Raw genomic sequence first — 15,155 nt, 5'->3', positions numbered from 1 at the left:
CCATCGAGGCAGAAGAAGATGAAAAGTGGCAAAATTCTTCTTCAGAATAAAAGTGGGTTCAAATCTAAATTAAACAAATTTAATATAGGACCATCAACCACTAGAGTCAATGCGTGTACAATGATGGTAATACCAGTTTGGAAATGTTTTGACGATATTTTTGTTAAATTTGTTTTGTTTAATGGAAAAATGGTAGTGCTTGAAAAGATACAACGTTCTTCAATTGCTATTTGTTAAATTTTTCCTATACTTTACTTTAACTCTTCAAATTTTCGACAAATTGTACATTTATCGGTAAATTTATCCTATTTCATAAAAAAAAACCCTCGTATAGTGCATTTTTGTGTTAGGTTGTCAAGGAAAATTGCTCCTCGCCACATCTGCTTTCCTAATTTTATTGGAAATTGGATGCTTTGTACGTCGTTCCTGTTAAACACCGGCAGGTGGTGTGTCATTAATCAACCCATCGGTACGCAACATGCAGCGAGAGCATTATACGCTTCACAGTGTGACTGATCGGTAGATTGCAAATTTCGCATGAAAGGATACAGCACCTTCTACAGCACCGGCGGTGACAGCAAAAGCTGTAAAAGTGAAGAGCTCGGTACAAAATTTTCGTTGTCTTGGAAAACGGTACCCCATCGGGAGGGTTAAAATAACCGCTTTTGGAAAGGGAAATTAGGGAAAGAGCGTTCTGGGGTTTGGGGTCGTTTTTCAAAGCAATCTTCCTAATTTCCCAGAAGGAAGGTAATGGGTTTGATGGTGAGTGTAATTGTACGCTTAGTTTTTACTTGCTGACATGCAGCAAGACTGTTCCATTTTTAGCTTTCAAGAGTGAATGGTTTAGCTTTGAAAAGACTCTTAAGGAGGAATATGGACATTTCAGTAATCAAAACGCAAGTGTTTTTTCTTAAATCTTCAACTGTAATATAACACCGTTTCTTAACGACAAGTATCGATATTTGAACATTGATTGATTTATTACCAATTTTAGAAATTTGTTAGAGAATTAGAGCAAAATAAAAAATGCAAAATTTCTTTCAAAATCCACCACCAGATCTTATAACTTTTAGACCACAACCCCGAATATAACTGAAGTAATAAAATTAGCTTAATAATACTCACGATTAGGTAGTAGGTCGCAATGCTTTCGGATATTATATTCGATTCCATTTTGCTGTCCATAATAAAGATAAGCGAAAAAAAGAAAATGAGTTATAGAAAAGAAAAATAGATATAAATAGAAAAAAAGAAAAGCAAAAATAATAAAATTGGGTATGAGCTTACAAATCGTACATTAACATTAACAATGAACGGTAAACGAAACAAACAAATGATTTGTAAAAAAGATGTAAAAACTGCAAATTAAAGCTCATTTGCTAGGTAAGTTTTTTAAAACGACAAAACAAACAGAAAATATACAAAGAATGTTGCTAATGATGAGTTTATAAACAAAAACTTTACCTAATATGACGTGATAAGGTAGATAAAATGAACTGACAAGCTGGCGTAAAAAGCTGCTTACTAAAATTCATTAAACACAATTTTCAACGAAACAATTAATTAAATAAAAACATTCCGGGCATAAATTAAGCATCAAAATAAACATTCAAACTATGCACGCTCCATTTTTTCCATCCACCTTCTTTCCAGTAAACAACGCCGTCGCGAAGGAGAAGGCCCGGCCTGAACGCTGGCAAAAACGATCCCATGAAGCAACGCAAGCGTGCATGTGCCGTCGAACGAACAGGATAACGCACCGTCCGCACCACCGCCGTCGAGGGACATTATTTTTCGATCAACATTGGCATGCACACGAATCTGGCAGGAATGCTATCCCTCACCGTCGGCGATCCTATACAACGGTGCCTCTTTTTTTTTACTCATTTTCTTCCCTCCCCCCTAGCGAAAACATTGCTTGCGTTCGAAGGAATTTGTTGCTCAACATATTGTGAGGAGCGCGATGAGTGTCGAAAGCATTGGCGCGGGTCGGGAATTTCTTTCAGCGAAAGCTGTGCGAGCAGCAGCAGTGGGGCAAACAAACAAAAAAAGCAGCACGGTATAAAGATTCTTCTAATAGTTCATATTTTTGATGCACGATGCTTCACTTAATCCCATGTACAAGTTTTATATCCTTACCATGCTAATCCCCTCTTTGCGCATTCTAGTGATGTTTTTTTTTTCTTGCTTGCTTGTTTGTTTTTTCTGTATCTATATATTTATACGCCTGTCCTTCCTGTTCCTGTTTCTACTTTACTTTCCACTTTTCAGATGAATACAACAGATTTTCCATTTTCCTTTTTTCCTTTGCACTTTCATGAGCTTTCACCATCTTGATGCATGTTTCCTGGGGATATTTTATATAATACGATTTTAATTCTTACATCTCACACCCTGTCTACTTCTTCAACGTACTAAACCTTTACTTTAATTTTTACGCATTATTGTTTATGTTTTTTCTTCTTCTTCTTCTTCTTCTCTTGTTGTTCTGCTTGCTTTTGTACATATACATATAGTAAACACATACCGGACACCGAGAAGCAGTTTCGCGGGACATGGTACTTTTGTTTACCCTTTGCCTTCGCATTTCCCTTTGAACTTTGACCTCCTAGTGGGTGTTCAAAAGCAGATTCGAATTGTGGCCATCTTGGGTTCAGTTTGCATATGAGTAAGGAGCTGTTTCTTTTGCTAACGAAATCTAAATTAATGACTACATGAAAGGCAAATGCTGGCAGGCTGGAACACGGATGTCCCCCACTGTAGCATGTGTAGTAGAGCAGTGTCAGACGATAAGGATGCACACGTCTTCTGATGCACGATGTCTTCTCGTCCACAGCAGCAACACAGCACACGCATTCTGGGAGCTGCAGCATTTACATTTTATGACACATTGTTTAACAATTAATAATTCCTGCTTTTTTCTTAACTTAACTGCTAAAACCAGGCTAACCAATAATTGATCTTCTGCTGCTGCAGGGCGAAAGGCTCATCCGCTTCGTATCTCTTACTTTCCTTTCTTTATTTTTTGTAATATTTATAGCTACCAGATCAATGTGCACCACCTCCCGCCACCCACTGGGGGTTTGATCGATTATTTGGCATTTTTTGTTGAAGCAGCAGACGCAGATGATGCGCACAAAAATGCGAGAGCTCGTTAGCAAAGTGGTTGGGTTTTGTTCCTTATACAGTAGGTGACCGCTAACTGGATGTGTTTTAACTGGAGTGCTTTTTAACTGGAGGTTCGCTAACTGGAGTGATTCTCAGTTAACGAACACTTAAACGTCAAAACATGAAACATCCGGAATCTCATGAAGAGAAATTTGTCGCAAATATGCATTTTTCAAAGAAATTTAGGGTTTTTCACCTACGTTTGCTATTAATTTATGTTATTACACGAATTACTATACTTTATATCAACATAAATGAAAAAAAAATTTGGTATGTTTATTCCAGCCCACGCCAATCAAAACAATCAATCCATAGAAACGTCACTCCAGTTAGCGAACATTGTTCGTTAACTGGAGCTTGTTTACCTCTCAGTTAGCGGTCACCTACTGTAATAATATTTTGATTTTTATCCACTTCCAATCTTCATCGCTCGATTTTGCAATCAAAAACAGAGATGGGAAACGTAAGCAAATGCTTCTTAACAATTCCTTCTTTTTTTTAGATCGCCCGTTCTTTCGCTCCTTCACAGTGAAGTGTGTGTGTAATCGATCAGCTTTATCCGGTTGATCGTGAATTGACACGAGTTCGATTTGCGTTTGTCGCGCTGCTGCTAGGTTTGCATTCGGGTTTTGCATAAGCTGCAACGCACCCTGTGAAGAATGAAATCAACAATTATTAAAACAAAGTGAATAGGAAGTACAGGTGTTCGTCGTTCTTGACACAAATGACAAAATGAATGGAAATGCACACATGTTGAGTCACAAATTAATAACCGAGGGTCTCGTTTTGCCCTTCTCCAAACGACTTGCACTATAATATTTGGCAGAACTCGAGAAATGTTTGTATATAAACGTTTATCAAAACAAGTTTTCACCTTCTCTCTCTCCCTTCTCCCATCCGTTGTGTTGTTTCCGTTTGCAAAAATCCTGCACAAAGCCACCCCGCCGTTTCACCATCATCAAGCCCGGACACCGAATGCCCTTTAATTTGAACGCCGACTGACATTTATCATGACACTGCATTCCTATTAATAAAACACAGTAACTAAAAACCAAAAAAAAAAGGCCGATAACGACAAGTAGTAAAAGTGAAAAAATAAAATAAAACAAAAACCATGGCTCCAGACTGGTTCTCTGCGGGTTGAAGTTTCGTCCAAACTAGCTCAAGCAAATTGGAAAGCAAAAAAAAATAAACTGCAACCAAAACCGAAGGAAGTAACTTGCCCATTTACGTGACACCCGGCACTCACGCTCCAACAGGACGAACGCTTCTGCTGGTGGCTCACTATTCTGGCTTGGCCGGTTGTGGGAAACTTCTTATTCTGCTTGCTGCTCCTGCTGAGAACTTCTTTTTTTGCTGCTGTGTCCCTTCTCTGTTGTTGTCGTGCGTCGTCGTCGTCGTCGTCGTCGGCAAAGATAAACATTTATTTATTGATCCCGGGAGAGAAATCGCCCATTATCGCGATCACTCGTTTTTCCGTTGCAAGAAAGCGCGGGAAGAGCACAAAAAAAAAGTTGTTTTTCGCATGGGAAAATTAATCGAATCCCATTTCGAGCACTGAAGCCGAATGAACTGGGGAGTGACGTGGAAAAAATGCGGAAGGAAGAACTCGATTATTGCCAACAAATTAATCGGTACAACCGACTTTTCTTTCTTGTCGGGAGGGTTTGTTGTGCGCATGTAAATATGATATGTGAGCCTCAAGTTGCCCCACGACCTTTAGCCGTCTTACAGAGGGACAGCAGTAATCACCTCAACAGCCACACTTTACATGGGAGGAAGAAATCAATTCACACTCGTGTCGCTAATGTCCTCACGGATGCACAAGCATTCCCGTTCCAAACACTCGAGGCTGTCTCGTTCACCAGGAGCAACGTTGGGACACCTCTCAGTCAGTTAGCACAGGAACACACAGAGAAGGAAATCCGTGCATCTGTTTACCTATTTTTTCCTCCCCACGTCGAGTGGTCGTCGCTTTCTCGTTTGGACGACAATCTTTGTCGCTGCCAGTGACAAGGGCGAAGGGCGAAACCAATCGAACGACAAACCAGAGCGAGAGTTGAAACCTCTCTTGAGAGTTGATTGAGTCCCCGGGAACCTTCGTCAATCCTATGCCAACGGTGCGCCTTCTCCAAGTCGACCAACGCGTCGGCACAAGCAAGAGAGAGTTTTCCGATGACAAGAAGGAGGCAAAAAAAGCCATCTTGTGTGTGCAGCCAGGGAACCATTTTTAAGGGGGAACCCTCCCGGAAAATAAGAAATCTTTCAAGAGGTTTTCCAGCTCCAATCTTGAGTGCAGATGATAGCTTTTGTCCGAACACGCGGGGAAGAAGAACTAGGCAAACGACACCGCAAACATCGTTAACGAGATGGCGCTGCGCGCGACCATGGGTTGGCTAGTTTTTTCCCCCCCGTTTGGCTCCTGTTTGGCTTACCGAGCAGACTATAGCTTTGATTTTTTTTTATATTTTCAAGCTAGAAAGCCCCTGCATAAGTCGCGAGCGATTCAAAGGAAGGATCCGTTTGTTGTTGTGTCTTTCAAATTTTAAGCCAGCGATGGAAAAAAGCACTCGCTGCGCAAAAAGGCGTAAACAAACCCATTTCACCAGGGCAAATGTGTTTGCGGGGAAAGTGTGTTGGTGTTTTTCGATTAAAACTTAATTTCGATCGGCAAGTTCGATTTGGGTTGTTTTTCAAAACACTTGAAAATTGAAGTAAGCAAAAATAAAAGCAAATACATTTTAAAAGAATTCTTCATGAAAGCTCAACCTGAAGCTCGAATGCATTCAAACGCCTCATTCAAAAAGGGAAGCCTTGCTTGGGAAATGAATTGTAATGCAATAGGCCATTCAATAGGCCTTTAACCAGCACTCCGGATGGCTTCATCAGCGTCAAAAGATACGGCAAATATTAATTTTATTATGCACAAAAAAAAGAAGCAATCCCATCTGCCCTTTACACAAAGTGCAAGCTTTTTGCTGCTCTAAAGCAGCCGATGCAGTCGCTCGTTTTTGTTTTGTTTTTGCGCCACTCCACTCCCTGTAATAAAGCAACATTTTTGCATCGGAATGCGCTCCTCGCCAAACCGAATGAGCAAAGATGCAAACAAAAAGCACTGACACCGCTCGCCACACAAATCTGTTTCTCATAAAAGCGATCCCCGCGAGCGCGAGCAGGGAAAAGACGGGGCGAGCCCCAGCGTGCACAGAGAGCAATAATCGTAAAATTAAATTAAAAACATAAACACAATTTTATTTGCACGTCAACCGATCCGCTGCTCGGGGGCACAACACGCAGCGATGACGGCGACGGCGACGACGACCCGGCCACAAGCCCGGCCACGTGAAAACACACCAAACCAAAGCCAAGCAGCGTATGGCGACCGCGCAACAGGAAGGAAGGAATTTGCAAAAAGGAACAAGTACACACAAACACACCAACCGACCAGGGGGAAGGAAAACAATGCGAAGCGATGTCTCTTGGATTGGTTGACGAGGAGCAAGTAAGCTAGAAATGGAGCAGGAACGCGAAATGGTGGTGTGTACTTTGCATTTTAATTTTCATGGCTCGTTTCATTGTCCCATGTTTCAGGTGCCATTGCTACAGAAAAAGGACGTTGCAAAATTAAAATCACCTCTCAAAGGTTCCACACTCCACGTAACGTAATTCCCGAATAGCGAGCGGCGGCAATGCCTGGAGACGCATTAATTTATAACCTCACTTTGACTGGCACTTATCGCGCTCGGTTTTTGGGCCCGAAGACAAACGCCCGATTCTAACAGTTCCCCAGTTCCTTCCCACTGGCAATCAGCAATCCATCTCACTCTCTCTCTCTCTTCTGAGAGCAGGAGTTAATTGTTAATTGAAATATAATTGTGTGACTTCTTCGAGGTGAAGCGCTCAAAAGTGGATATAGCTGACAGCTCAAAGGTCAAAAGGATCACGGCTCCAGGAAACGCTTGTTGCTTTACCCCAAAAAAAAGGAGCTTTTCGCTGCTGTTGTTTTTCAGGATTGGCTTTGCTTTTTTTAATCGTCCCTATCGTTGGATGTGTCAAAAACTGTCCTCATACGTCACAGCACAGGGATAAGAGTCGCCGTCTACACCATGATTAATTAACTTTCCCAGGCACGTGGTACCGCGGGCGCCAGCGGCGTTACTTTACAACCCCGCCCAAAAACCCCAAAAACCCACAACGCCGACAGAATTTACTTCCCTCCTTATTTTACTATGGAAATCCCCATTTGCCGGGCGGGGGAGGTAAAACGTGCCGAAGACCCGGGTCCCTATATAATCTGCTTCAGATAATTAATGGCATCGTCCGCGTTTCGAATTGTGTGTCCGCGTGTGTGTGTGTGTGATGAGGATTCTCTGCTTCCAATTATACAATTCTTGTTCTGTCACGCTAAAGGACCTTGCGGTTGCTGCTGCTGCTGCTGCTGCTGGGTTCCTATTACCAGTGGATGACTGGTAGATAGAAACACAAGAGGACACGAACGATGTGACACTATCGGAATCTCAAATCACTACAGCACGCGCGCCCTCTACGGCCAAGGGATAATGAGGACGCAGGCTACACAACACATCCTTGACCGAGCACACCAGCAATTGGAGCATTTCGTGGAGATGCTGCAAGGACATCACCGTGCGCAGCCACCACCGATAATGGCTTACACACTGTCATTAATATTCATGTATGACGACGACGACGACGATTGGATTTCGGAGCGTTCCGGCAGAACAATTCCGCGCCCCTGCCAGCCAGCCAGTAATGACATACTTCGCTAAAGTTGCGGCCGGGGGCGAAAGGATTTCGGGAGCACACGCCATCGCACACCGAGCAAGATTGGCCCCCCCTGTTTGGTTTGTTCGACGTACGGCCCTTTGGCCCTTAATTAGTGCGATAGGATTGGTAGCTAGTTAGCATCGGTACGTTGGCAACGGGCACACGGGGCTTCAAATGTCGCGTTTTTGGGAGCATCGAGGGAAAAGCCAAGATGATGATGGGAAAAACGGATTTCATCGCATTGTAAAGTGCGCTCACTGTAAAGCAGCACTCGAAGCACTCTCATCTGTGCCAAATCTTGTTGAACCGCTGCCAACGGGAGTTCATTTCGGGCAGGATGACTTCACGGGACGACTGGAAAACGCACACACAGCAGTGGAGGAGTGTGGATGTGTGTGTGGCTTTCAACAACAATTTGCGACTTAAAGATACGACGGGGAAAGAAAATAGATGCTAAATGCAATGCAACCGCCTGTTAGGCAGGCGGTTTTTGGAGCTCTGTTCTTAACTATTTTACACGGCGCAAAATTCGCAAAATTCGCGCTATCATACTACCTTCTCACGTGGTAAGCAGTGAGGAGGTCCACCTTTTACCACCGACAAACAGATCCTAGATAACGTTCGTTATGTACAGAGTTAATGCTGTTCGAGCAGGAGAGTGCCGACAGAGGTCCCGATATTTTTTTTTGGCGGGATGAGGATGCATCGACACGACAGTATTACCACATCTACTTTACGAAGGTAGGCAGGCTAAGGTAGGTAGGTATGGTACAGCGCTAGACAGTTGGACAGTCCTACAGTTGGCTGCTAACTCTCTTACACAGATATAGGTATTCTCTTACCACACTCTCGGTACGGTGTGCAAAAGATTCGCGTACTGACGTCCTATTACTCTTAACTAAAGCGTAGCCAATTCTGCAGGACCTTCCACAGAGTTGCGGGAACTTCTTGTTTACCAAGCAACGGCGACTCCCCTCTTCTTCTACACTATCTCTTTCGCATCACATTAACGTATTTCATTTCTTCTCTCTCTGTCTCTTAATACAAATTCCTACCTCATCTGTCCAACGTGAATGAAGCGGCCCCGCGTCAGGCCAGGTATTGTGTGTAAGCTAGCAAACGAAGTAAAAAGACGGATCTGTACAATGTAAGCTGCATCGAGCGGGCGGGGATGCTGAATAATTCTATAACGCGCTACACGCTACCACTAAACCGATGCCTGTGTACTACAGAGATATTTGGTCATTCGCAAAATTAAACCTCGAACGAAACATATATCCTTATGTCTAAATTATGCGGTCCTACTTTACGCATCTCGCTCCCTGCTGCTGCTGCAGGGGAGTTCAATGCCGGAAACCCTTCTCTCTGCGTGTCAGCTTCCTTCCACTGCTGCTGCTACTGCTACTGTGTTGCGGGGCTTTGTGTGAGCTTTTGAGGCGTTCGGTTGAAGTGCTCCCGCCCCCTGGTGGTGGTCGGTGATCGATCGGTCTGTGTTCGATGAGCATGGGGATGATGATCGTGATGAGGAGGATGGGGACGCCTCTTCCTAAAACCTAATGACTCGCGCGGTAATGCGCACCGCCGGATGGTGGTGGGCGACGATGCGCACCCGCGTTACCCTCTACTAGACGTACGCACCGCGGCTCCGCGTGTCCTTGCCCTGGAGCCGCTCGGCGAACTGCCGCCAGCTGACGACGGTTTTGCCCGACCACAGCCACACGCTCGACGTCACGCCGACCAGCATCGAGCAGACGTACTTCACCATGTAGATGTGAAAGATGGGCTTCGGGTCGGGCGGGCCGTGCCGGGCCGCCGGACACGGGATGGAGAAGATTTTGCACATCTGCCGGTTCCACTGGATCATCCAGTCGTCGAAGTGATAGTACTCATAGAACAGGCAGGCCAGATAGCCGAGCGAGGGTAGTATGAACAGCCCGCTAAAGAACCCGATGCGCAGCATCAACCGCTCCAGCTTGTCGGTCCGGGTGCCGTCGTGTTTCATCACGGTGCGAATGCGGAACAGCGACACGAAGCCGGCCAGCAGGAAGATCCCCCCGATCGACAGGTAGATCACGAGCGGTATCAGCAGAAACATGGCGAGCGAGTGTGTGTCCAGCTGACCGACGAAGCAAACACCTGACAGAACGTCACCTGGAAAAACAGAAAAAAGGGAAAGATGCGTGTTTAGAAGGGTTGGCGTTGGCTTTTTAGGATCGTTGCGCTATTGGAGGAGACGCCGGGAAGAGTGGTTAATAGAATCATCTGATGAAGGTAAAGCTGCAAATGCAAAGAGGATCGCTTGTAGCAGTTCTTCACATCGTTTTTACCTCCCGCGGGAGGTTGTAAGAACTATAATTAAATTAAAGAATGGGGCTGGTACACCTCGGCGGGACGTCCCGTTACATTAACCTCCTCTGGTCCATCAACAAAGCTCACGGGGTGCAAAAGGGAGGAAAGCAAAGCTCAAAGGGAGCTCAGAGCCTCAAGAGCCTCGAGTGTATAAGCATTAATCACAGCCGCTTTGCAGCCTTGCTTTCTCGAAAGCCTAATCGTTCTATTTGAGGCACTCACTGACTGAAGCAGCAAGAGTGTGCGGATTACTACGGAGAGACCCCACCGCTGTAACTTCAATTCCTAAGAACCTGCAGCTTCTTGCCAGTGTGTGATGGCAACATTCTTGCCTTGTGGCCTGGTGCGCGTTCTCCCTGGTGTGTTGTGTGTTTGTAAAATGAAACGCACAACACGCCGCCACCATGGCAGGGGGTGCGTACGTTCTTCGTTCACAGTTATGTTGTCGTCTGGCAAGCTCTGGCTGTGCCATTTTTTGTTGGTTTTATGAGCTTCAATGGGGCGAGAGAAAGAGAGAGGACAAAAACCGTTCCAATTCAGCTCGATTCGATTAAATGGTGGCTGTAATTCGAGCTCGTTTCGAGCGCTATCTTGCCGCTTTCATCGCAAATCGTCCGTCGGTGTCCCCGGGAAAGCAACACCCGCGCGGTCCAATTAATAGTTGACCACTTTTCCACCCAGACACAAGTTCTTGGTTTTCTTTTCGTTTAGAAGAGTATGGGAGGACCCGAGGACACTATCCATTTTAGGCTCCCCCGCGTCTCGGGATGGAAAATCTACATTCTCGGCACGCTTCAAAACACATCCGTCGCGTACTGTGTCGCGTCGCCCTGTGTTTTACATAAACGTTCATTTCGGTGGGTTTCGCCGTGCGGTTTTCTCAACCCTCTTCATTCCAACCCATCCCCGTCGTGTCCCTTTGTTGCCGCGCGCTCGGCTTGCACACGAATCGTAGTGATTATCGCGAAGTGGACGGATTTGCATAAATTATCATACGGACGTTTGTGCAAACACCCGTGGCAACATGATCATCGTTTTCTCGGGGTTGAGGGCGCATCACAATTTGCCTCACCACGGGATATGTGTGCGCCACATTTTTTCACCCTTTTTTTTATTGGTCGGAAATGCTTTGGTCGCCCTCATTTGTCGCAAGGACGTTCGCTGTGAGCAAAGCACCCGATGGCAAACGATGTAGATGTTGCTCCAACAATCATCCGAGGCACACACACACCGAGTCTCTTGTGGTTTCTTGTGGCACAACAAGGCAAAACTTTGGACCCCGCGTGGTGCAAAACTTCATTCGGAAAACAGCAGGAAAAGAGAAAGAAAAGCTCGCGCGGAAAGTGCTCTCTGATTATGCTCGGGGGAAATAACGCTCAGGAACGCATGCTGTCAGTTTTGCCACAATTTCATCAGCGCAAAAAAGGGGGGAGATATAGCGAGCGCTCACACATTCATTTGTTTTTTTTTGTTGCTTCTGACCCAGCTGCTCTGTTAGCTTTAACAACATCATCAAACTTTTCCTTCTTTTGCAGGAGGTGAAAAAAAGGAAGCTCGATCGACCCCCCAAAAGAACGCTCATTGAAGGATGCTTTCGCTTCCACTTCCAGCGCACTTCTTACCCGTGAGGATTGGGGCACGTAAAAATCAGAGTTTGATTGATTGTGTTACGGCACACTATGGCGAAAACAAACATCATGCGAAATGTTGTTTTTGGGCACATCGGGCAATTTGTTTTTACCATCAACATTTGACACCTGGGACGGACGAGACCCACGCGGCAACCAAAGTTATCGAAATAACATTTCAGACGAAATTGGGGTGAAAAACCACGTTACCGTTCATAAATGGATGCTTGAGAGAAGGGGTAGTAGAGGGAAAACGTTGCTAAAATATGATTTGTTTGCCGTTGCTGTAGTGTGCTGAGAGTTTGAGGAAGAATTCGTTTTGGGAGTAACACATCAATGGGGTCCTGTTCACAGGTTAGAGGGTTTGATGTGTGGTTGGGTAGCACCAAACGTTAAAGGCCTAAGCCAGCGGCGAGGATATGGGACGAGAGGGCAAAATGGACATCTAAGTTAACTGTAAAACGAGTTCAAAGGGTTAAAGGCTGTGCTCAATGTAATGATTTATAATCACTTTGTGTTTGTGATGCTGGATTGAGGAAGTATTCGATAAAAATTACCCGTTTTGTGAGCGATCATTCAATTTTTGCATGACACTAGTCCGTAGCTTTCGCAAAAGAAACCGTTCAATACATGTTTATCAATTTGCGTGCATAAATATGCAGAAAACCTTCAATTGAGGCTATTCCTTTGAGACTTACTTCGTGGAAATGGATAGATTCTAAGATACTTGATAACGCTATGGTTTCAAAAGATATTTGAAAGATTCAGGAATCTATAAGATTCAGAATCCATTGAGATTGCTACATCTCCAGGGACTCATGAATCTTTAGAGATGGTTGAGTTTCAAAATATTGAATTTGAGCGAACCCATGGCACAGTGGTTAGCTCACATGACTTAAAAACACGCACGTGGTGGGTTCAAGCCTCGCATGGACCGTCTTGGGCTGCGTGGTACTTGCCCAAGAAGTCTCGAAAGACTGTATACGCAAGCATTCCAAGTTGATTACGCCAAGAAAAAGAATAATAAGAAGCTCAAGCTCTATGACTCTTTGGAGATTTATGAATCCCTGGAGATCCTTGAATCTCTAGAGATTCGTGAATCTTTCCAACCAATTGACCGCACACTTGGACAAATACGTTGTAGGAGCCAAAGTAAGTTTCGTGAGCGACAAAATGCAGCACCACACATCGCAAAATGACTTAGTACAACCTGTATGCTTCATTGCTTCCTTCATCCTTCATCCAATGGCATTTTGCTATAAGACCATTTCGTTTAGTTTAGCAAAAATATAACTTTTTTAAAGTGTTCTTGCATTTTTTTAAACAAGATGAAGATCCTAAAAAAATCCTTGGTGCTGACACCAAACTTCACGTAAACAGATCCTTCTTCAATAAACTTTTGTTAAAGATTTGTGATAATACATTTTACATGTCCATTTTGGTCCATGTTTCCATATTGCATATTGCTTTAGCTGACATGCAGTAGATATGTTTATGAAAGTATCGCCACTAAGAGACGAGAAAATCGAATAGCTTCTATATTTCATCCGGCATAACTTCTTTCAAAACAGTAAGAGCAGTAGGTGTAAACCCAGGATCCCTGTGAGAAAAGCGTCCCGGAAAAAAGGCACATTCGGGAGCAACAGTTAGATCCATTAACACCTCGGCGGCCCGTTTTGTGCCATCTCATCCCAGCTCCGGAACGGTGGAACCACACAAATACCTACGGCCTAAAACATGACCTACGAAAGTGGCCCCATCATCAGGGCACCGCAATCCCGTGGTAGGGGTGGTAGTGCGCAAAACAACCGGACGCGACCTTCCCGCTATATTCCCGGCGGGGTTGTGTTGCTTGTTGTTGTTGGCCGGGCCGGGCCGGGCTACGATGCCTTGACCCTGGTGTGAAATCAATCAAGCAATCGGAAAGCTGTCAGAACATTTGCACTCGTTACTGACGTTAATTGCGTCTAATCTGGACGGGTTGCATCGCGGGTCTCGCGCGAGCTAACGGAGATCGTGATCGCCATTTCGGCTAACGGGCATGCCCGCCGGAGAGCCGGGTGAGCGAGCGAGCGAGTGGGAGCGAAAATGGCCGGTAGCAATCGGCGCCTCACCAGGAAGCCTTTCATTATGCCCACTTTATATCATTTGCACTCACTTTGGTTTGCCCCAGGCCACCGCGCAAAATCGATAGGAAAATCACCGTACCGTAGGTGTACCTGCTGTACTGTGTACTGCTGCAAAGCGGGGTTTGGACTAAGTACACCTTATTGCTGGTTTGGTTCTAGCACCGAGAAAGTGGCAGTGTAATCAGACAACGAACGAGCGTTCGCTCAGGCTCAGGCGGAGGGCAGAAGACAACCACCACCAGCGGGAAGCGGTAGGTTCTAATGGTCCTAACAAGCGGGAAGTGGGGTTGAAGCGCCCAGTTAAACCGGTATTCGCTGGCACTGGAAGAAAGTGCGTGTCCGGGGCGCGAGCTTCTGCAAAACTTGACAGACATGCACGCGAGCCTGTGCTGCTTGCACTACTAGCCGAACGGAATCTTAATATGTAATTAATTTCCGCAAACGGCAAACGGCAGGCCTCCGTCGGACGCGACGTCTTCTGTAGCGTGGAAGGTCGCGCGTGGAACGACACGGGCACAATCTTTCGAGCCGTTTGGTGGTTGTTTGGAAGGTACGTACCGAGGGAAGTAAATCCCAAGCATCCAACGGTGCACCGCGTCTGCGTGTATCTTCACTGCCGGGTTAAGTTTAACTGACGGATCCAATTACGGACAACTATTTTGCAGATCAGAAGATTAAATTGCAAGCTAAATTTGCCTACCGACAATACTCGCACCCTTCTTTCCTGAATGGAGAAAAGGCAACACGAGAGTTACACAGTTCCAGCGAGAAGCACGACTTTAAATATTCAATTCGGATGATCTTCCCTTTTTGAATAGGACATGATGGAGCCCATTGGAGAAAGAAGTATAAATAAATAAAACCAAGCCAGGAGAAGGAGGTGTGTTTATTCAAAGCTTCATCGTTCAAAAAAAAAAAAGCGGATGAAACAGCCCGCAACAATACTGGGAAATTGAATTCATTCTCAGAAATTGGATAAAATTTATTCCGATGCCTACACACAGCTTCTTAAAGCGTTCGACGAGCGTTTCTTACAGCAGGAGCAAACGTCCCATCCCCTAACCCAAGGCGCATAACCCATAACCGCCCACACGGA

The 15,155-nt window shown here is 45.1% G+C and overlaps 1 protein-coding gene across 1 annotated transcript in view; it reads right to left on the bottom strand.

The window, feature by feature from the left end:
• Positions 1–2,683: 2,683 nt before the first annotated feature.
• LOC1278320 (frizzled) overlaps positions 2,684–15,155 on the bottom strand; it is a 237,979-nt gene continuing 225,507 nt past the window's right edge. Inside the window, exons 5-6 of the mRNA XM_061654703.1 lie at positions 3,556–10,104; positions 2,684–3,179 (exon numbers count right to left, since the gene is read on the bottom strand). Coding sequence (XP_061510687.1) covers positions 9,578–10,104 — 527 coding nt within the window. The 3' untranslated portion in view covers positions 2,684–3,179; positions 3,556–9,577. The remainder of the gene's footprint in view (positions 3,180–3,555; positions 10,105–15,155) is intronic.

This window comes from Anopheles gambiae, chromosome 3, assembly GCF_943734735.2.
Source record: "Anopheles gambiae chromosome 3, idAnoGambNW_F1_1, whole genome shotgun sequence".
In the NCBI taxonomy this organism is placed as follows: Eukaryota; Metazoa; Arthropoda; class Insecta; order Diptera; family Culicidae; genus Anopheles; species Anopheles gambiae.
Note: the sequence above shows the minus strand (reverse complement) of the source record. Positions and strands in the feature narration are given on the sequence as shown.